We start from the raw sequence: 23,951 nt of genomic DNA on the forward strand, positions 1-23,951 counted from the left end.
TATTAAAAAACCTTGTTAAACTTTGTGACATATTTCCATTCTATGTAGGTTATGCGCGAACGAACATCCCATAATTTTATTATACCATATTTCATCAAACTGAAACATAATTATCAAAGTATACTTACGCAGATCGATATGAAAAGTCCTGTAACATTTATTGCTTTGGACTCAACTGAAGTTATCAAATTAGATCCATGTCCAATGAACCTATATCTAAAATCTCAAGTGTTCCTACCCAAAATTGGCGAAAGAGTTTGGTAGAGTTCTCAAAGGTCGAATCGTTGAACTTTGACCCCTTAACAGCCAAATTTCTGGCCGAAAACCGATCACAATGATTTTCTCAAATCTCAGTACCCTGTATATCAAATTTCGAGTCTGTAGACTGAAAATTGACAGAGTTATTGCGTAGGGAAATGTACACAGACAGACACGCACACAGGCACTTTCACTTTTATAGATATATAGATGTGTGTGTGTGTGTGTATACTTGGGGTCAGCACTGAGAAGTGCAGGGCACAATTAAAAATTCAAGTGGGGGCCCTCTACATCTGCTGAATTTGCGAGAGAGAGTGAAAATGATAGACAGTATATCTTTAACACCTTTCTCTCTCCTGTATGTATGTACAGGGTGGAATGATAAAATTGTCACTCTAGAAAAGACATGATTCCATTTCCGTTTGTCTGAGAGGAGTTTGGCTATAGCCCAATAAAAAATAATACAAGGTGAAACAGTAAAATCGTTGCACTAGAAAAGTCGACATGATTCCATTTCCATTTGATGAAAACTAGTTTCCTTTTTTTTGTTTCAGACCATCTACTAGTTAGTCGGTTATGTAAAAATCCCCAAAATGATAGGAGACTTCTATCATGTCTGAAAGTGACACAATGTTCAATGAGTGAGATCGGAGATGTGCCACTGTACAACTCATGCTCTCTATCGATCCAAGTTATGACGACGGGACCATTGCTAAAAATGCAAATCAGGATGGTTTAACGAATAACAGGGATGTAGCCAGGGTGATGAAAACAAAGTTTCCGGCCATCATTATGGTCTTTGGTGTGGTTTCAAGTGAGGGCCACATCATGCCACCTCACATCTTGGAAGTCGGCTTGAAAGTCAACACAAAAGTGTACCTGGATGTGTTGAAGAGTGTGATGATCCCCTGCTGCAATCAGGTGGCTGCTGGCAGACTCTGGATGTGGCTGAACTACTTCGTTTCATCATATGTCAAGAACATCACCAACCTGACCTCCCACAACACCAAAACCAACCTAATCGCCACCATCCGCCGAGTATTCACTGAACTCTTGCCAGCACTTATGGAAAAGGCATCCTCCCAGTTCTGGACCTGTATCAAAGTAGTGATTGAGGCCGAAGGCGGCTACATTGAATAAATATCAGCTTTAGATGGTTGCTGACAGACCCTGAGTGGGGCAGCAGGACTTGACGCCAGCAAATAAAACGTTGTTAAGTAGATCGTTATTATTTTTGCATTTTTTTTTCACTTCCATACACCAAACATGAATATAAATATCACTAAAACATCCGCTGGGTCATAAGCTTCATTTCAGTACCTTACTTGCCTGGGTTGGTTGCCTATAGGCTGAGATAAACCGCGTCACATGCACACACACACACACACACACACAGAGGAAAATTTATAATAAGATATGCCAGGTACAATTAAAGAATTGTAAAGGGGGGGGGGCCCTCTACTCTACAAAAATTGACAGCTGACGGCTTCACACTGTACAAGTAGACTTCACCCTAGGCAGATTGAACCGGTTTCTTCCGAAGGAGGAAGTTTCTAGCGAATATCAAGTTCACAACTAGCATGCATATCCCAGTCAGGGGAGATAGCAAACGTTGGTTTTTAAGAAACTATTAGTAGTAGAAGGCTTTCCAGCATCCAGGGACCTCAAGAGTGAAGGGGTGGGATTTTGCTGATTGTCGGGTTTCACTTTGTTCGTTTCATTCCAAAATAATACTTTTTTTTTTATTATTATTTTATTATTTTGTTCGCAAACTCATTTGCAATCAACCTGGATACAAACCTTGAGCGTGTAGTGCAATGGTGTAAAAAGTGGTTAATTTTAACGCATTCAAAACAAAACTTTTATCTTTTCGCCACCAATTCTCTGATCTTCACTTGGCCCCAATTGATATGAATGGTTCTCATCTAAAAGAGGCTCCCTGTTTTGTCAAACTTTTGAGTCTAACCTTAACTCCTGACCTGAAATCGAAGACTTGCATCAAATATGTTGCCAATGTTGCTGGAAAAATAGTTGCATCATTCTACAGCCCCAGAAGATATCTAAGAGGTGGGAGGAGGTGGCTGGTCACTTTTAATGCATCCAAAACCAAACTGCTATCCTTACATCATCAATGCTCTGATCTCCATCTGGCATCAATTAAAATGGATGACTCTCGTCTTGGGGAGGCGCCATGTTTTGACAAGCTTCTGGGCTTGACCTTTACTCCTGACCTGAAATGGAAAATTTCCCCCACTCTATATCTGTGCCTAAATCAACACGCAGATTCCATGAACAAAGCTTCTTTCTTAGAACTGCACGCCTGTGGAACTTTGTTCCGTTTGCCTGTTTTTCACCTGACTACAACCTGGATGTCTTCAAGTCCAATGTGAACAAATTCCTGATCAACCGCCCCCTTAAGTAAAACACTTTATCAAATCTCAGTACTAATGTACTGGACACGCAATAACCCTTATCCCTGAGTTGCTTCCAGGCCTTGATAAGTGGTGACCACCTTGTAAAAAAAAAAAAAAAAAAATTCACGACGCAATCCTGTATGAAAGCCAGATACATCCATATCTGGGTAGGAGCTGCTCGGCGCACCCTATCCTGTCTTCACAAAGTTCAAATCCGCCTCTGCCCTTTTGTCTTCCCTTGCGATATCTTTCCCACAGAAGAGACGTTGCGAGCCTGTTTCTGCTCTATCGCTATTTTCACTCGTCTAGCTACAACCACTATCAACAGTTGCCTAAATCTAAACACACCTTCCATGAACAAAGTTTCTTTCCTGGAACCGCCCACCCGTGGAACTCTGTTTTGCATGCCAGCTGACTACAATATGGTCGTCTTCAAGTCCAATGTAAACAAGTTCTTGTTGACCTCCCCCCACCACTAAATAATCCATTTCTACCCCATTTCCACGACTCGCTATTAATTTGCTATTGTCTCAGTGACTACTATATACTCATTAACCCTTATCCTCGAGTGGCCTTTAAGCTTTGATAAGTGGTGACTTGTGTAAAAAGAAATTTTAAAAAAGTGATCTGCTTCATTATGTTGCACATTGGTCGATGTTGGTACTCCCATAGTGTTCCTCATCTTTTGACTTGCAGTCCTTCCTGTCTCATTAAGCCTTATCCTTAAATGAGTCTTGACTTTCATTAAAAAAAACAAAAAAAAACAATAAAAGAATTTAAAAAAAAAAAAAAAAAAAAAACTATGAAGAAATTCAATCAAAAATACTTACCGTATATACTCTTTGGTTTTAATTTTCTCATCACTTTGTTTTTTCCTTGGGATGGGGCATTCTAGCGGATGCCAAACATTCTCCCATTAGTTTAGTTACTCTGACCGAGAGATCTTTTTTTAAGATTCTAACCGTCCCTTTAAGCGCCATTGTTTGCGTTTCTCTTGCACTTGGTTTATGGGGTATATTCGCTTTTAATTCTTTTTCATTAGCCCGGTTGCTCCTATAATGATTGGTATGATTGATACGTTCTTAAGATGCCAGTTTCTTTTCATGTTGTACAGAAGTCCTTGGTATTTTGTTGTTTTCTCGCTCTCTGCTCTGTTATGGTCAGCATCATTAGGAACGCTTACTTCAACTAGGGTTGCTACTTTCTCCCTCTTCTTCCATATCACTATGTCAGGCTTAATAGCCCCATTTTCTAGATATGCAGCTGTAGGAATTTCGTAGTCATAGTGGATGGTGCACGACTTATTTCCAACTGTTCTTTCCGTATGACTTTTTTTTTTAATTACATTTTCACCCCAAACAAGGCGCATTGCCACTTTGGTGTAGAGGGCTACTATCAGGGGCAGCAACTACTGGGGCACTATGTTGGGATTTAGGAAGCAAGATGTCAGTTCACGTTGTACTTGAACTTCTGCACGTCAGTACAGTTAGGGAAGCAGGAACTTGGAATGGAATTCCAGAGTCTAACGGTTCTGGGGAAGAAACTACTGGACTAGAAAGATCTTCTACATCTAGGGATCTCTACTGTGTGGGGGTGGGATTTAGCTGCCTGTCGGGGTTGTTGAGGGTGTCTACGTCGTGAGGGCGCAAGTGTCTGCAGTTCCTCAGAGCATTCACCATTAAAATACGTGTAGAACAGGCAGAGGGATGCAACATTTCGTCAATGGGACAGAGGCTGAAGCTTAGATGCCAGTTCAGGGCCTATCGGATTGGCGACTCTTTTTTTAACCTTGTCAGTTTGCTAGAGCATTCACCATTAAAATACTTGTAGAACAGGCAGAGGGATGCAACATTTCTTTTTTGAACCTTGTCAAGGAGCGAGAGACTAGCAGCAGATGCACCAGCCCAAATGTGACAACAATACTCCATACATGGGCGAATGGTGGCCTTATAGGGGTACAGGATACTTTCGGGTGTCAGTAGTTTTCTAGCACGGTAGAGAGAGCCTACCTTTTTTGCAGCGGCCCTGGCAATGTTTTCAATATAATTGTTCCAACTCATGTTTCCTGTGAACGTTAGGCCAAGCAGTTTGAAAGATGTACTCTCAGACAGGGAGTCACTGGCCATTGCTATTGGTGGCAGAGAAGGTTTCTTGTAATTATTGGAGGAAACCAGTTTAGTCTTGGCAGCATTGAATGTGACCATCCATTTTGTCCCCATTCCACTACAGATTGGAGTTCATCCTCTAGTGTTTTTGCCATTTCTTTAGATGTGTGTTCGACTTATTTCCAACTGTTCTTTCTGGTAAACATGTTCCCAAGATTTGCTACAACATTGGATATTCAAGCTGTTACAGATTCTCCAATGCAGATATATACCCTCCATTGTGTCACATTGTATAATAGCCGTCCCCCAACTGGATGTCAGGGAACTCATATTCTCTACTTCTGTGTGGCAGAACCTGCACTTGTTATTACTGAGACCACTCATTAGTTTAATTACTGCAACCGAGAGATCTCTTCTTTTTTTTTTTTTCTTTTTTTTACACAGTGGTCACCACTTATCAAGGCCTGGAAGCCACTCAGGGATAAGGGTTATTGCAAGTACATTACGTTAGTGTGGCGATTTGATGAAGTGTTTACTTAAGGGGGCGGTTCATTAGGAATTTGTTAACATTGGACTTGAAGACATCCAAGTTGTAGTCCGGTGGGAAGCAGGCTGACGGAACAGAATAATAAAAACAAAGTGGCGTTTTCTATGTTACTAGCGGGGGTACCTTACATTGCCCAGGTGTGGAGAGGTGTGTGTGCTTGGGGGGGAGGGGGGTAAATTAACAGTAGGAAATCCGGGTGGAGAGAGGTGTTTAAAAATCTGGTAGGCAGACCGGTTGGAGAGAGGAGTAAAAAAAAAAAAAAAAAATGGTAGTTGGGAGGGGTATTCGACGTTGCCCGGGTGTATGTAGGTAGTGTAGTAAGGAACCCCGGGTGGGGAGAGAGGTGTTTATAAAAAAAAAAAATGGTAGCAGCGTGGGGAGGGAATCAAAACAACAGTAGGCAGCCAGGGTGAAGAGAGGTGTTAAAAAAAAAAAGTGGTAGTAGGCAGGCAGGTTCGAACCCGTGGCGCAAAGACGGAAAAGTAAACGAAAATCTAATGTCTTACCAATGCTCCATGATGCGGCCAGAAGTTCGGAACGTTAAAATTAGGCAAAGTCAATCCAACCGATACGATGACTTGCAAAAATGGCTCGCAAAAAATCGACCCCTCCTTGTACAAAACTGGCCAGTTTAGGGTGAAAGAATTAATGTCTTTAGCCAATTTTTCGATATTTGTCGTCCGAGACGTCGAACTTCAAAATGATACCGATCTTGTCAGGATCAGTTGCCTCTGTCAAAAGTTTCTGCGAGGCATACATACATATAAACAGACAGGTGATATTTATATAATAAACTAGTCTGGGTGCCCGGTGTTGCTCGGGTAGTTTGAGGTGTGTGTTGAGCAAAAAAAAAAAAAATGAAAATGGTTGTAGGCTCGAACCCGTACCGTGAAGGAAGAAAACAACGGGGAAAAACTGTGACGTCTTTGCTGTTGCGTTCATCGCAAAATGTCAAAATTAAGGTTAGTCAATCGAAAAGAGTGGATGACTTTCGAAAATATGGGCAAAAAAAAGCGACCCCCTCCTTGTAGAAGAGTGGCTCTTTTAGGGTGAAAAAAATAATGTTTTAGGCCAATTTTTCGATATTTGTCATCCGAAAGTTCGAGGTTTAAAACGATATGGGTTTCGTCATGTTTCAATGTGATTGTCAAAAGTTTTAGGCAGATATGATGATTGCAACGTCTCTTATCAGACGAGTGCCACTCCCTCAGACATTTAAAATCCATGAGCCCAAATGCCTGAGGGAGTATCTATTCAAAGATGATGTTACAGAGTCTTAGCTTTGTATGACAGCTAAGTCTCTCTCTCGGTTCAAAATGTTCAGATCCAGCAACAAGCAAGAGCAAGATAGCCAGCAACAAATTAAACTGCAGACCAGCTTAATGCGGGTACTGGTCTCCCGCTTTATGGTTTTTTAAATCAGAGATTTGCTTCTCCTAGAAAGGTTGCCTTCACCACGGCTTACGGGAGCCCTCTCCACCCCAATACACATATACACACACCCAAATATACACGGTGCTAGTTGGCCGTTGACCCAGAAAAAGAGTTCATTCGCCCTTTGGAAGGTCTTGTTTTTAATCCTCCAGGGAGACTAGCCGCCCTCCTCACCAAACAAGTCTGGTGGGGGAACCAGTTTAGTCGCCGGTGACCCGACCATGAGGCAGGTAGTACTGGGTTACATGGTACCAGTAGCATATGACATGACATGACTATAGGCAGATATACATACATACATACATACATACATACATTTAAACAGATCGGTGCGATTTATATTGTAGAAGATGATTAAGCGCTCTTTTAAAACATTTCCAAAAACGTTACCCCCCACCAAATAACCCCCTTAAAATCGTATCCCAGAAATTTACCTTATACACAAGTATATATGGTAAATGTTTAAAAGCAACATAACTAATTGAGTATGCCTGCTCAAACCAGTTTCTCTATCGAATTCAATATGGCGGACAAAATAAGCCACGAATGTGTCCAGCAATTTTTTTTTTTGTAACAATGGCGATGTGTTCAACAAACTTTACAAACTTAATGATAATATCCTTCCTTCCTTTCTTTTTTTCTTTTTCTTTTTTATTGGAGGTAGAGGGGGTTGATATTATTGTAAGAATTGCGTTTGTTGCAATTCCTGTTTCGCCAATCAAAGACTGGCTAATTTCCAAGAAACATGCCAACACTAAATGAGAAAGATGTTTCCGTTTTGATTTGTTATGTTTTTTATTTTTTTATTTCATTTTTTTTTTTTTTTCTGAAAAAAAAAAAATCGAATGGAAGAAAATGAAATATTTCTTTCTTTCTTTAAATGTTTTATATTTTAGTTATAGATGCGTCCATTCATTTCAATTAGGAGCTCTGTCTGTCCTTCTTTTTTTTTTTTTTTTTTCTTTCTTACTTGGGAGACACTGCTTATCAAGTCCCAAAGGACCCCTCGGCGATAAGGTTTAATGAGTGTCAGATAAGATGACAACTCAACAAGAACTTGTTTACATTGCACTTTAAAAAAAGTTATAGTCAGCTGGAAAGCAGCTCTGCAGGATTATGTTCCACAGACGGGCAGTTCTAAGAAAAACTTTGCTCATGGAATTTTTTGCTTAGTTTTCAACACGAAATAAGATTTTCATGACTAAACGCGCTGATTAAAGTGGATTGATCCTATTTTATTTACTTTTATCTGTTGGTCTGTCATGCTTCAGTTTGAAACAGTATTTCCTTTGATCTGTCATGCTTAAGCTTGAAATCACATTTTATTGCATCACCCTACTGTTTGTAATAGCATCTTTTGTTTGTCTGTCAAGCTTAAGTTCGAAATCGCATTTTCAGGTAGATTCTTATATCTGTCCGTCTGTCAGTTTGTCACATGTAAGTTTAGCTATTTTCTTATTTTTAATTATTATCCGTCTGTTGAATTTCGATTTGAAGTACAAGGCTTGTGCCAAAATTAAGGCCTCCTTTTTTTAAATCAAATTTGAACAGCTATAAAGGTGCAAGTGATACAATTTAAAACGAGCTATAATTGTACTGCCTTTTGTGCTCCAGAATTCAGTTTTCTACATAGTCACCAACCTTCTCGATGCATTTTTGCCAGTAATTCTTTCAATTCCCATGCGTTCATGTTCAATAATGGGCTGGGAGACAGAAGTTCAAGCTTCAGTAAAGTCAAGGGTAAGTGGAGTAATCCTGGGAATGAGGTGGTGCCCTCTTTTTTACTTCGATGTAAAATCATACCAAAAAGATAAGGGAAGGGGAAAAAAAAATACTTGATGCCATCTTGCTAAAATACTCAGCGTTATAAGAGGAGGATCAAGGGTAAGTGGAGTAATCCTGGGAATGGAGTGGTGCCCTCCTCTGTACTTCGATTTGGCAGCTTAGGAAAAGGGGTACACTCGACTATAATCGGTCACTTTTTTTTATTTATTTATTCATTTATTTTTTTTATTTATTTATTTTTTATTCATTTTTTTTTTTACGTTTTCACCCCAAACAATACACATTATTTATTCATCTATTTTTTTATTTATTTACTTTTTTATTTATTTATTTTTTTATTTTATTTATTTTTTTTTTCGTTTTCACCCCAAACAATACACAATGCCATTTTGATGTTAGGGGACTACTATCTGGCACATAATTTCCAAAGAAATAGCTGGGACATAATATGTAGGGAGTTGAGTAGCAAGCTTTCTATTTACATTACACTTGAACTTCTGCATGTCAGGGAAGCAGGAACCCGGAAGGGAATTCCAAAATCTAACAGTCCTAGGGAAGAAACTATTAGAGTAGAAGGCTTTTTTTTTTTACATCTTTTTTTTTTTCTTTTTTTTTTCTTTTTTTTTTCTTTTTTTTTCTTTTTTTTTTTTCTTCTTTTTTTCTTTTTTTTTCTTTTTTTTTTTCTTTTTTTTTACATGGTGGTCATCACTTATCGAAGCCTAGAAGCCACTCGGTGATAAAGATTATTGCGTGTATAGTAACCAATGGGATAGTATCGTAGTAATCGTTAGTATTGGAGATTTGATAAAGTGTCTTACTTAAGGGGGTGGTTCATCAGGAATTTGTTTATGTTGGACTTGAAGACATCCAAGTTGTAGTCAGGTGGGAAACTGGCAAACAGAAGAGAGTTCCACACGCGTGCACTTCTAAGAAAGGAGCTTTGTTCATGGAATCTGCGTTTTGATTTTGGCACAGATAAAGAGTGGGGAAAATTATTGACAGCAGTTTCAGCTAGACGGGTGTTTATCATGAAAGATTGGCGAGGGGAACCAGAGATTGGAGCTCAGGTGAGCACCTGCCGTGGAAATAATGATAAAACAAAGACAAGCTCGCAACGTCTCTTCTGTGGGAGAAAGGTTGCAGGGAAGAGAAAAGGGCATCTCCCACTATGTGTCAATTCTTATATACGTTTTTTTTTAGTTTATAACGGTTTAAAATTAAAAGACGCTACTCTTATTTATTCTTATTTGATTTCATAAGAATTGACACATAATTAATATTTAATTATAAACCCCTCTCTTATTGTATACACTCCTACTACTTTAAATTCCAACGTCCTCTCCCTACCACTCCCCCTTCTTTTCTAACTCCCCTTCATCTACGATTTTTCCATTCTTATTTGATTTTATAACTTAGTCCATCTATGAATTCTGACGATGCTAGTTGGATTTTTCCTCTTGAGGATTTTCCTCTAGCTGAAACAATTTGTAAACTCATTCTGGACTCACAGTAATAAATTTCCTATATATATATATATATATATATATATATATATATATATATATATATATATATATATATATGGGGGTTATTACGTTGATTCATTTCCTTACAATCTTCCGTTTTCTCTTTTTTTTTTTTTTTTTACTAGCCTTTCCGCCATTTCCGATTTCCGTATTTACATATATATATATATATATATATATATATATATATATATATATAAAAGTGAACGTGTCTGTCTGTCTGTGTACATTTCCCTACGCAATAACTCTGTCAATTTTTAGTCTACAGACTCGAAATTTGAAATACCGGGTACTGAGATTTGGGAAAATCGATGTGACGGGTGTCAGCCAGAAATTTGGCTGTTAACGGGTCAAATTTCAACGATTTGACCTTTAAGAACTCTACCAAACTCCTCCGACAATTTTGGGTCTAGACACTTGAAATTTTAGATATAGGTTCCTTGAACCTGGATCTAATTTAATAAAGTGATTTGAGCCCGAAACTATAAATTTTAAGGGGTCATAATAGGGGTCAAAGTTTTAACAAATTAACCATTTTTTTTGTTTTTTTGCTTTTTTTGCACAGCATACACCTCTAAACACCCGAGCAACGCCGGGCACCCCTGCTAGTATATATATATAAGCAAAATCGAATGCCGTATTTTGCTAAACTCTACTCTGATAAGAAGGAAGGTATTTCTTCGAAACTCCGCGGATTAAGGACTATCCACTTATTTTGTGCTTCCTTTTTTAAATTAAATATGTTTTTAACTCTTTTTCAAAGTGTTTTTTAACATGTTTTATTAACTGCTTGTTCTTATATATAAATGTGAACGTGTCTGTCTGTACATTTCCCTATGCAATAACTCTGTCAATTTTTAGTCTACAGACTCGAAATTTGATATACAGGGTACTGCGATTTGGGAAAATCGATGTGATCGGTTTTCGGCCAGAAATTTGGCTGTTAAGGGGTCAATGTTCAACGATTTGACCTTTGAGAACTCTACCAAATTCCTCCGACAATTTGGGGTCTAAACACTTGAAATTTTAGATATAGATTCATTGGACATGGATCTAACTTAATAACTTGATTTCAGCCCAAAATAATAAATGTTAAGGAGTTATAGTAGGGGTCAAAGTTTTAAAAAATTGACCGTTTTTTTTGTTTTGTTTTGTTTTTGTTTTTTGCTCAGCATACACTTCCAAACACCCGGGCTAGTATATATATATATATATATATATATATATATATATATATATATATATATATATATATATATATATATATATATATGGGGGGGGTATTTTTATTCTTGCATTGATTCATTTCCTTAGAATCTTCCGTTTTCTCTCTTTTTTTTTTTTTTTCATTAGCCTTTCCGCCATTTTCCATTTTTGTTTGTTCCCTTTCTTACACCCTCTCTTTGTGAATGTTTCTTCCCCCTCTTCCCACGACTCTCGCTCTCTATCACCACTTTTTGTTGTTGGCGTACCCAAAATTGAATATTCCTCAGGAGAAAACAGAAAAAAAAAAAAAAAAAAAAGAGAATAGTAAATGGATTTTTTTTTTCTTTTTACAACAATGACCATAATTGATTTTCAGTTTTTCGAGGAGAGAGCGTCTTTTCGGCTTTCAGAGAAAAAAAAAAAAATGAATGCCAAAAAGATGGCTCCCTGGGGGAAAAAACTCGTCCGTCTGTGACCTCAAAGTTTGTGGTTCAAACCCAACTCACGGTTTTTAGATATCAATGAGGAATTTCTGAGGTGTACAAATAGCTCTGATTCGTGATTGTTGTACTTGTACAGTTTTGGTACCGTGCTGAAATAATAACGTTATTTTTAAAGCCATTCTTAACACAGGGAGGGTATTTTGTAACTATTCTGTGCTTCCACCTAACAAATTAAAAAATGGGTTTGTATTACTGTACACATAGATTCGAAAAAGTTGTCAAAAAACAAATATATAACAAATAAATGTTATCAAAGGCAAGATAAGTTACTTTTCTACCAAACTGGATATAATTTTCGTGTTTTTATTTAATGTAACATGTTTATTCATCTCGAAAACCATACAGTGTTTAGCGATGTATTGGAACATTCAAGATGGCGTCTTATTCTCTCGTTAACACGGTAAGTGTGGGAAAAGATGTTATAAATAAAAAACCGAATAAAATACTGTTAAAAACTCGCTCAATATATGTTACAGTGACATAGGTTGACATATATTCGGTGTTTTTTTTAATAGTATTTTGTATAGTTTTTTATTTATAACACTTTTTTCCATACTTACGGTGTTAAAGAGTGTGTGAGACGCCATCTTGAATTTTCGAATACATCGGTAAACACTGTATGTTTTTCGAGCTGAATAAATATGTTACATTGAATAAAAACACAAAAAATATATCCAGTTTGGCAGAAAAGTAACTTATCTTGCCTTTGATAACATTTATTTGTTATATATTTGTTTTTGACAACTTTTTCGAATCTATGTGTACAGTAATACAAACCCTAAAAAATTATATATTTTTTTTTATTGCGATCTTTCAAAAACGTAATAAGCAAAACCAAGCGCTACAAAGTCGGCTTCTCGCTTTTTTTGAAAGATCGCAAACGTATGGTAGGCATCAGATAAATATATGGAGATAGTAATGAGGTCGCAGGGCGTGTCTGATCAGGTTGACACACGTTTTCCAGGCGGGAAAGTCTTACACATACATAGTTTGTAAGATACGCACACACATCTTTATTCATATACACGGTGTCCACAAAGTCTGGCTACATAAGAGATAGATTATGTAGCCAGACTTTGTGGTCACCCGTGTATGTATATATATATATCTATATTGTAACCCGGATAGAAGAGACTTCTCCTCCCTTTCCCCCTTAAAGCTCTTATATCCGGGTTACAGTATACATTAACACATGCTCTAATTTGGGACCAGAGGGGGGGGGGCTTTAATTAAGACACACATTTAACTCTTTCTATACAAATGTCTTTTTTGAAAATAATAAAGAATTCGGGTTTGTATTACGATACACATAGATTCGAAAAAGTTGTCAAAAAAAAAACAAATATATAACAAATAAATATTATCAAAGGCAAGATAAGTTACTTTTCTACCAAACTGGATACATTTTTTGTGTTTTTATTCAATGTAACATGTTTATTCAGCTCGAAAAACATACAGTGTTTACCGATGTCTTGGAAAATTCAAAATGGCGCCCGACTCTCTCTTTAACATGGTAAGTTTGGGAAAAGGTGTTATAAATAATAAACTAGACAAAGTACTATTTAAAAAAAAAAACACCGAATATATATCAACCTTATGTCACTGTAATATATATTGAGCGAATTTCTAACAGTATTTTGTCTAGTTTATTATTTATAACACCTTTTCCTGAACTTACCGTGCTAAAGAGAGAGTCGGGCGCCATTATGAATTTTCCAATACATCGGTAAACACTGTATGCTTTTCGAGCTGAATAAACATGTTACATTGAATAAAAACACGAAAAATATATCCAGTTTGGTAGAAAAGTAACTTATCTTGCCTTTGATAACATTTATTTGTTATATATTTGTTTTTTTGACAACTTTTTCGAATCTATGTGTACAGTAATAGAAACTCGAGAATTCTTTCCAAGTCGGGCGTATCGTTGTTGCGTAACGATTAAATCTAATCGTTTTCCTATGTTTTATCTCATTCCAATTGTATTCCGTTTATTTTTCTTGTCACAGACGTGGATCTGATTGACTTTCCATCCATCTTAGTGGCTTCAGGGCATCACTCGGACGATAGTGTCCTCGCTAATCTTGCCGTTCAGCAGGATTTGGAGTTCAATAGCAGTGATGAATCTGAGCAAATGTCGGCCGTTTTAAGTCTTCCAGGTGAATTTTTTCCCCCCTTCTATTTCATAAACAAAAAAAAAAACTCGAATAATTGCTGGCTTTTGCTTTCTGTTCTTCGCCTTTTCTTTTTCGGCATTTCAGTGTGCCGCTCCAGCGTTTGGTACTTGCTTAGAATTCGATTTGATTTTAAAAAAATTTTAAAAAAATACAGAAAAAATTTTTTTTTTTTTTTTTATGTACGTATTCATCTCGGAACAAAGATGTCATATTCCAAAAATCAAGTAGTCTTTTTTTTTTATATATAAAGAATCATTTTTTTTTATTGTTATTTCTTATTATTTTTTTACGAGTTTTAGCGATTTTACAAGTAAATTGTATCCCTTTCAAGAGTCTGATTTTTATGTCGGTAATTCGATTTGAGTTGTCTCCTCCCCCATATTCATAAAATATGGTCGATCAAAAAAATAATGTTTTGATTCATCATAAAATTTACTTTTATAATTAAAAAAAAACCTACTTGATCAATTTACGTGAATTTTAGAATATGACATATTCATTTCGTGACGGGTACGTACACAAAAACGATCTGCCTGTATTTTCTGAATTTATTTTTTATTAACTCGAAATCTAAATAAGAACCTTTTTTTCTTGTCTTGCGTTCATTTTTCTAAAAAATATTTGCTTGCTTTTCTTTTATTTTGGTTAAATCTTTGACACTAACTTTTAGGTGTTTCTTTTTTTTTTTTTTTGCATTTTCGATTAATTGCTGTAGATTTTTTTCATCCTACGTTTTTTTCTTTTCTTTTTTCGTTGTCTTGTTTTGTTTCTTGAAACTTGATTTGTTTTTGAGTTAATTTAAAACAGTCTTTTGTGTTTTCTTTTATTTGTGCCTAAATGCTTCTTATACCGCTTGTTAAATGTTTTCTTCAACGTTTCTTTTCAAATGTTTCTTTCGACCATTTATAAATGTTTCTTTCGACAATTTTCAAATGTTTCAACTTTTTCAAATGTTTCTTTCGACTATTTTCAAATGTTTCAACTATTTTTAACTGTTTCTTTCAACTATTTTTTAATGTTTCTTTCGACCGTTTCTTTTTAAATGTTTCTTTCTGCTGTTCCTTTTTAAATGTTTTTTCGGCTGTTTCTGTTTAAATGTTTCTTTCGACTGTTTTTAAATGTTTCTTTCGACTTTTTCTTTTTAAATGTTTCGACTGTTTCTTTTCAAATGTTTCTTTCGACTGTTTCTTTTCAAATGTTTCTTTCGACTGTTTCTTTTTAAATGTTTCTTTCGACTGTTTCTTTTTAAATGTTTCTTTCGACTGTTTCTTTTCAAATGTTTCTTTCGAATGTTTCTTTTCAAATGTTTCTTTTTAAATGTTTCTTTCGGCTGTTTCTTTTCAAATGTTTCTTTTGACTGTTTCTTTTTAAATGTTTCTTTCGACTGTTTCTTTTCAAATGTTTCCTTCGACTGTTTCTTTTCAAATGTTTCTTTCGACTGTTTCTTTTTAAATGTTTCTTTCGACTGTTTCTTTTCAAATGTTTCTTTCGACTGTTTCTTTTCAAATGTTTCTTTCGACTGTTTCTTTTCAAATGTTTCTTTCGACTGTTTTTAAATGTTTCTTTCGACATTTTCTTTTTAAATGTTTCGACTGTTTCTTTTCAAATGTTTCTTTCGACTGTTTCTTTTCAAATGTTTCTTTCGACTGTTTCTTTTTAAATGTTTCTTTCGACTGTTTCTTTTCAAATGTTTCTTTCGACTGTTTCTTTTCAAATGTTTCTTTCGACTGTTTCTTTTCAAATGTTTCTTTCGACTGTTTCTTTTTAAATGTTTCTTTCGACTGTTTCTTTTCAAATGTTTCTTTCGACTGTTTCTTTTTAAATGTTTCTTTCGACTGTTTCTTTTCAAATGTTTCTTTCGACTGTTTCTTTTTAAATGCTTCTTTCGACTGTTTCTTTTTAAATGCTTCTTTCGACTGTTTCTTTTCAAATGTTTCTTTCGACTGTTTCTTTTCAAATGTTTCTTTTTAAATGTTTCTTTTGACTGTTTCTTTTCAAATGTTTCTTTCGACTGTTTCTTTTTAAATGCTTCTTTCGACTGTTTCTTTTTAAATGCTTCTTTCGACTGTTTCTTTTCAAATGTTTCTTTCGACTGTTTCTTTTCAAATGTTTCTTTCGACTGTTTCTTTTCAAATGTTTCTTTCGACTGTTTCTTTTCAAATGTTTCTTTCAACTGTTTCTTTTCAAATGTTTCTTTCAACTGTTTCTTTTCAAATGTTTCTTTCGACTGTTTCTTTTCAAATGTTTCTTTCGACTGTTTCTTTTCAAATGTTTCTTTCGACTGTTTCTTTTCAAATGTTTCTTTCGACTGTTTCTTTTCAAATGTTTCTTTCGACTGTTTCTTTTCAAATGTTTCTTTCGACTGTTTCTTTTCAAATGTTTCTTTCAACTGTTTCTTTTTAAATGTTTCTTTCGACTTTTTCTTTTTAAATGTTTCGACTGTTTCTTTTCAAATGTTTCTTTCGACTGTTTCTTTTCAAATTTTTCTTTCGACTGTTTCTTTTCAAATGTTTCTTTCGACTGTTTCTTTTCAAATGTTTCTTTCGACTGTTTCTTTTTAAATGCTTCTTTCGACTGTTTCTTTTCAAATGTTTCTTTCGACTGTTTTTAAATGTTTCTTTCGACTGTTTCTTTTCAAATGTTTCTTTCGACTGTTTCTTTTCAAATGTTTCTTTCGACTGTTTCTTTTTAAATGCTTCTTTCGACTGTTTTTAAATGTTTCTTTCGACTGTTTCTTTTCAAATGTTTCGTTCGACTGTTTTTAAATGTTTCTTTCGACTATTTCTTTTTAAATGTTTCGACTGTTTCTTTTCAAATGTTTCTTTCGACTGTTTCTTTTCAAATGTTTCTTTCGACTGTTTCTTTTCAAATGTTTCTTTCGACTGTTTCTTTTCAAATGTTTCTTTCGACTGTTTCTTTTCAAATGTTTCTTTCGACTGTTTCTTTTCAAATGTTTCTTTTCAAATGTTTCTTTCAAATGTTTCTTTTCAAATGTTTCTTTCGACTGTTTCTTTTCAAATGTTTCTTTCGACTGTTTCTTTTTAAATGCTTCTTTCGACTGTTTCTTTTCAAATGTTTCTTTCGACTGTTTTTAAATGTTTCTTTCGACTGTTTCTTTTGAAATGTTTCTTTCGACTGTTTCTTTTCAAATGTTTCTTTCGACTGTTTTTAAATGTTTCTTTCGACTTTTTCTTTTTAAATGTTTCGACTGTTTCTTTTCAAATGTTTCTTTCGACTGTTTCTTTTCAAATGTTTCTTTCGACTGTTTCTTTTTAAATGCTTCTTTCGACTGTTTCTTTTCAAATGTTTCTTTCGACTGTTTTTAAATGTTTCTTTCGACTGTTTCTTTTCAAATGTTTCCTTCGACTGTTTCTTTTCAAATGTTTCTTTCAAATGTATCTTTTCGAATGTTTCTTTCGACTGTTTCTTTTCAAATGTTTCTTTCGACTGTTTCTTTTCAAATGTTTCTTTCGACTGTTTCTTTTCAAATGTTTCTTTCGACTGTTTCTTTTCAAATGTTTCTTTCGACTGTTTCTTTTCAAATGTTTCTTTCGACTGTTTCTTTTCGAATGTTTCTTTCAAATGTATCTTTTCGAATGTTTCTTTCAAATGTATCTTTTCGAATGTTTCTTTCAAATGTTTCTTTTCGAATGTTTCTTTCAAATGTTTCTTTTCGAATGTTTCTTTCGAATGTTTCTTTCAAATGTTTCTTTTCAAATGTTTCTTTTCAAATGTTTCTTTTCAAATGTTTCTTTTCAAATGCTTCTTTCGAATGTTTCTTTTCAAATGCTTCTTTCGAATGTTTCTTTTCAAATGTTTCTTTCGACTGTTTCTTTTCAAATGTTTCTTTCGACTGTTTCTTTTCAAATGTTTCTTTTCAAATGTTTCTTTCGACTGTTTCTTTTCAAATGTTTCTTTTGACTGTTTCTTTTTAAATGTTTCTTTCGACTGTTTCTTTTCAAATGTTTCCTTCGACTGTTTCTTTTCAAATGTTTTTTCGACTGTTTCTTTTTAAATGTTTCTTTCGACTGTTTCTTTTCAAATGTTTCTTTCGACTGTTTCTTTTCAAATGTTTCTTTCGACTGTTTCTTTTCAAATGTTTCTTTCGACTGTTTCTTTTCAAATGTTTCTTTCGACTGTTTTTAAATGTTTCTTTCGACATTTTCTTTTTAAATGTTTCGACTGTTTCTTTTCAAATGTTCGACTGTTTCTTTTCAAATGCTTCTTTCGACTGTTTCTTTTCAAATGTTTCTTTCGACTGTTTTCAAATGTTTCTTTCGACTGTTTCTTTTCAAATGTTTCCTTCGACTGTTTCTTTTCAAATGTTTCTTTCGACTGTTTCTTTTCAAATGTTTCTTTCAACTGTTTCTTTTCAAATGTTTCTTTCAAATGTATCTTTTCGAATGTTTCTTTCAAATGTATCTTTTCGAATGTTTCTTTCAAATGTTTCTTTTCGAATGTTTCTTTTCGAATGTTTCTTTCAAATGTTTCTTTTCGAATGTTTCTTTCGAATGTTTCTTTTCGAATGTTTCTTTCGAATGTTTCTTTCAAATGTTTCTTTTCAAATGTTTCTTTTCAAATGTTTCTTTTCAAATGTTTCTTTTCAAATGTTTCTTTCGACTGTTTCTTTTCAAATGTTTCTTTCGACTGTTTCTTTTCAAATGTTTCTTTCGACTGTTTCTTTTCAAATGTTTCTTTCAACTGTTTCTTTTTAAATGTTTCTTTCGACTTTTTCTTTTTAAATGTTTCGACTGTTTCTTTTCAAACGTTTCTTTCGATTGTTTCTTTTCAAATTTTTCTTTCGACTGTTTCTTTTCAAATGTTTCTTTCGACTGTTTCTTTTCAAATGTTTCTTTCGACTGTTTCTTTTCAAATGTTTCTTTCGACTGTTTCTTTTCAAATGTTTCTTTCGACTGTTTCTTTTTAAATGTTTCTTTCGACTGTTTTTAAATGTTTCTTTCGACTGTTTTTAAATGTTTCTTTCGACTGTTTCTTTTCAAATGTTTCTTTCGACTGTTTCTTTTCAAATGTTTCTTTCGACTGTTTCTTTTTAAATGCTTCTTTCGACTGTTTTTAAATGTTTCTTTCGACTGTTTCTTTTCAAATGTTTCGTTCGACTGTTTTTAAATGTTTCTTTCGACTATTTCTTTTTAAATGTTTCGACTGTTTCTTTTCAAATGTTTCTTTCGACTGTTTCTTTTCAAATGTTTCTTTCGACTGTTTCTTTTCAAATGTTTCTTTCGACTGTTTCTTTTCAAATGTTTCTTTCGACTGTTTCTTTTCAAATGTTTCTTTCGACTGTTTTCAAATGTTTCTTTCGACTGTTTCTTTTCAAATGTTTCCTTCGACTGTTTCTTTTCAAATGTTTCTTTCGACTGTTTCTTTTCAAATGTTTCTTTCAACTGTTTCTTTTCAAATGTTTCTTTCAAATGTATCTTTTCGAATGTTTCTTTCAAATGTATCTTTTCGAATGTTTCTTTCAAATGTTTCTTTTCGAATGTTTCTTTTCGAATGTTTCTTTCAAATGTTTCTTTTCGAATGTTTCTTTCGAATGTTTCTTTCGAATGTTTCTTTCGAATGTTTCTTTCAAATGTTTCTTTTCAAATGTTTCTTTTCAAATGTTTCTTTTCAAATGTTTCTTTTCAAATGTTTCTTTCGACTGTTTCTTTTCAAATGTTTCTTTCGACTGTTTCTTTTCAAATGTTTCTTTCGACTGTTTCTTTTCAAATGTTTCTTTCAACTGTTTCTTTTTAAATGTTTCTTTCGACTTTTTCTTTTTAAATGTTTCGACTGTTTCTTTTCAAACGTTTCTTTCGATTGTTTCTTTTCAAATTTTTCTTTCGACTGTTTCTTTTCAAATGTTTCTTTCGACTGTTTCTTTTCAAATGTTTCTTTCGACTGTTTCTTTTCAAATGTTTCTTTCGACTGTTTCTTTTCAAATGTTTCTTTCGACTGTTTCTTTTCAAATGTTTCTTTCGACTGTTTCTTTTTAAATGTTTCTTTCGACTGTTTTTAAATGTTTCTTTCGACTGTTTTTAAATGTTTCTTTCGACTGTTTCTTTTCAAATGTTTCTTTCGACTGTTTCTTTTCAAATGTTTCTTTCGACTGTTTCTTTTTAAATGCTTCTTTCGACTGTTTTTAAATGTTTCTTTCGACTGTTTCTTTTCAAATGTTTCGTTCGACTGTTTTTAAATGTTTCTTTCGACTATTTCTTTTTAAATGTTTCGACTGTTTCTTTTCAAATGTTTCTTTCGACTGTTTCTTTTCAAATGTTTCTTTCGACTGTTTCTTTTCAAATGTTTCTTTCGACTGTTTCTTTTCAAATGTTTCTTTCGACTGTTTCTTTTCAAATGTTTCTTTCGACTGTTTCTTTTCAAATGTTTCTTTCGACTGTTTCTTTTTAAATGCTTCTTTCGACTGTTTCTTTTCAAATGTTTCTTTCGACTGTTTTTAAATGTTTCTTTCGACTGTTTCTTTTGAAATGTTTCTTTCGACTGTTTCTTTTCAAATGTTTCTTTCGACTGTTTTTAAATGTTTCTTTCGACTTTTTCTTTTTAAATGTTTCGACTGTTTCTTTTCAAATGTTTCTTTCGACTGTTTCTTTTCAAATGTTTTTTTCGACTGTTTTCAAATGTTTCTTTCGACTGTTTCTTTTTAAATGCTTCTTTCGACTGTTTCTTTTCAAATGTTTCTTTCGACTGTTTCTTTTCAAATGTTTCTTTCGACTGTTTTTAAATGTTTCTTTCGACTGTTTCTTTTCAAATGTTTCTTTCGACTGTTTCTTTTCAAATGTTTCTTTCGACTGTTTCTTTTTAAATGTTTCTTTCGACTGTTTTTAAATGTTTCTTTCGACTGTTTCTTTTCAAATGTTTCTTTCGACTGTTTCTTTTCAAATGTTTCTTTCGACTGTTTCTTTTCAAATGTTTCTTTCGACTGTTTCTTTTTAAATGCTTCTTTCGACTGTTTTTAAATGTTTCTTTCGACTGTTTCTTTTCAAATGTTTCGTTCGACTGTTTTTAAATGTTTCTTTCGACTATTTCTTTTTAAATGTTTCGACTGTTTCTTTTCAAATGTTTCTTTCGACTGTTTCTTTTCAAATGTTTCTTTCGACTGTTTCTTTTCAAATGTTTCTTTTCAAATGTTTCTTTCGACTGTTTCTTTTCAAATGTTTCTTTCGACTGTTTCTTTTTAAATGCTTCTTGCGACTGTTTCTTTTCAAATGTTTCTTTCGACTGTTTTGAAATGTTTCTTTCGACTGTTTCTTTTGAAATGTTTCTTTCGACTGTTTCTTTTCAAATGTTTCTTTCGACTGTTTTTAAATGTTTCTTTCGACTTTTTCTTTTTAAATGTTTCGACTGTTTCTTTTCAAATGTTTCTTTCGACTGTTTCTTTTCAAATGTTTCTTTCGACTGTTTTCAAATGTTTCTTTCGACTGTTTCTTTTTAAATGCTTCTTTCGACTGTTTCTTTTCAAATGTTTCTTTCGACTGTTTCTTTTCAAATGTTTCTTTCGACTGTTTTTAAATGTTTCTTTCGACTGTTTCTTTTCAAATGTTTCTTTCGACTGTTTCTTTTCAAATGTTTCTTTCGACTGTTTTCTTTTCAAATGTTTCTTTCGACTGTTTTCTTTTCAAATGTTTCTTTCGACTGTTTCTTTTCAAATGCTTCTTTCGACTGTTTCTTTTCAAATGCTTCTTTCGACTGTTTTTAAATGTTTCTTTCGACTGTTTTTTTTTCAAATGTTTCTTTCGACTGTTTTTTTTTCAAATGTTTCTTTCGACTGTTTTTAAATGTTTCTTTCGACTTTTTCTTTTTAAATGTTTCGACTGTTTCTTTTCAAATGTTTCGACTGTTTCTTTTCAAATGTTTCTTTCGACTGTTTCTTTTCAAATGTTTCTTTCGACTGTTTCTTTTCAAATGTTTCTTTCGACTGTTTCTTTTCAAATGTTTCTTTCGACTGTTTCTTTTCAAATGTTTCTTTCAAATGTATCTTTTCGAATGTTTCTTTCAAATGTATCTTTTCGAATGTTTCTTTCAAATGTTTCTTTTCGAATGTTTCTTTTCGAATGTTTCTTTCAAATGTTTCTTTCAAATGTTTCTTTTCGAATGTTTCTTTCGAATGTTTCTTTCAAATGTTTCTTTTCAAATGTTTCTTTTCAAATGCTTCTTTCTACTGTTCTGTTTCAAGAGTTTTTTTTTCTACTGTTCTTAAATGTTTCCTCTGGCGATTTCTTTGCTTATATCCTTTTTCTAACGTTTCTTTTGGCTGTCTTATTATTAAACGTTTTATCCGCTAACGTAGCCGAGTGATTTCCAGACCTTACGATCTTGGGTCACGATGTTTGCTTGATTTCTGTTCATGTCCGTCCATTTGGAAACGTTGTCCGTCCATCTTTTATTTTGTCTATATTTCGACCAGCTTCTCTGTACTGTGCCTTCAACGTATTTTTGCATAGGCCAACACTTGAACGATTAACGTGACCAATCTCAAGGCTTAACGTTTAATGATGATCAGGATAGAATGCCAGTAAGTTTTTACAACTCTGCCTCATCGATGTGATCAGCTTCTTTGCATCGTGCCTTCGACGTTTAGTTTGCATAGCGCAACACTGAAATGGTTAATAATCTTTGATGACAAAGGACATGGGATGCCGGCGAGTTTTTGGAAACTCTGCGATGCTGATTTGATCAGTAATGAAGCGTATGATAAGGCGTTGGAAAGTTTCTACTTTTTTTTTTTTTACGTAATTTTACAATTTTTTAATTTTTTTATTACATTTTCACCCAAAACAAGGCTCATTGCCACTTTGGTGTAGGGGGCAACAATTACTGGGGTACTATCTAGGGATTTGGGCAGCAAGATGTCAGTTCACGTTACACTTGAACTTCTGCACATCAGTACAGTTGGGGAAGCAGTGACCTGGAATAGAATTCCAAAGTCTAGCAGTTCTGAGGAAGAAACTACTGGACTAGAAAGATCTTTTACATTTATGGATCTCTACTGTGTGGGGGTGGGATTTTGCTGCTTGTCGGGTTTGTCGAGGGTGTTCACGTCGTGGGGGCACAAGTGCTTGCAGTTTGTCAGAGCATTCACCATTAAAATACTTGTAGAACAGGCAGAGGGATGCAACATTTCGTCGATGAGACAGAGGCTGAAGCTTAGATGCCAGTTCAGGGCCTATCAGATTTAAAACCTTGTCTAGAAGCGAGAGACTAGTAGCCGATGCACCAACCCAAATATGACAGCAATAATCCATACATGGGCGAATGGTAGACTTATAGAGGTACAGGATACTTTCGGGTGTCAGTAGTTTTCTAGCATGGTAGAGAGAGCCTACTTTGTTTGCAGCGGCCCTGGCAATGCTTTCAATGTAATTGTTCCAACTCATGTTTCCAGTGAACGTTAGGCCAAGGAGTTTGAAAGATGTACTCTCAGATAAAGAGTCATTGGCCATTGCTATTGGTGGCAGAGAAGGTTTCTTGTAATTATTGAAGGAAACTAGTTTAGTCTTGGCGGCATTGAACGTGACCATCCATTTATGTCCCCATTGCCAACATTCAAGAGTCTAAGGTCTCTCTCCGTACAGGGGTTCGTCAGGACAACCTGGTATGAGGATAATTCCGTCTTCAAATAGATCCTGAGTAAATATTCAAAATAACATGGTTATTTGGTTCTTAAATAATGCCCCCTCGGTATAGCTTAATATCGTTATATTCATGGCAAGTGCTCGTCTGAGCTCCAATCTATAGTCCCCCTTGCCAAACTTTCATGAAAATCACACGTCTAGCTGAAACCAATATCAATAATTTCCCCACACTCTTTATCTGTGCCTAAACCTAAACGTAGATTCCATGGACAAAGTTTGCAATAAGATGTTTTGCCTGTACATATTGTAACACATTATTTTCCATAAAATTTTGCAAAAGACCCATTCTTGGAGTGGCCATTTTCTTATGCTTGGGATTCTTTCAAGCGAGACTCGTCTAGCTGAAACC

The 23,951-nt window shown here is 34.4% G+C and overlaps 1 protein-coding gene across 19 annotated transcripts in view; it reads left to right on the forward strand.

Moving 5' to 3' along the window:
- Positions 1–23,951, forward strand: part of LOC145270654 (RIMS-binding protein 2-like) — a 1,565,000-nt gene that overhangs the window by 1,360,443 nt on the left and 180,606 nt on the right. For 18 of the 19 annotated variants that reach the window (XM_080126275.1, XM_080126269.1, XM_080126276.1 and 15 more), the window contains one exon: positions 13,788–13,937. The exons of the other annotated variant lie outside the window; for it this stretch is intronic. In XM_080126275.1, coding sequence (XP_079982401.1) covers positions 13,788–13,937 — 150 coding nt within the window. The remainder of the gene's footprint in view (positions 1–13,787; positions 13,938–23,951) is intronic. 19 annotated transcript variants of the gene reach the window in all.

This window comes from Euprymna scolopes, chromosome 46, assembly GCF_053919585.1.
Source record: "Euprymna scolopes isolate OS-2025 chromosome 46, ASM5391958v1, whole genome shotgun sequence".
Taxonomy (NCBI): domain Eukaryota; kingdom Metazoa; phylum Mollusca; class Cephalopoda; order Sepiida; family Sepiolidae; genus Euprymna; species Euprymna scolopes.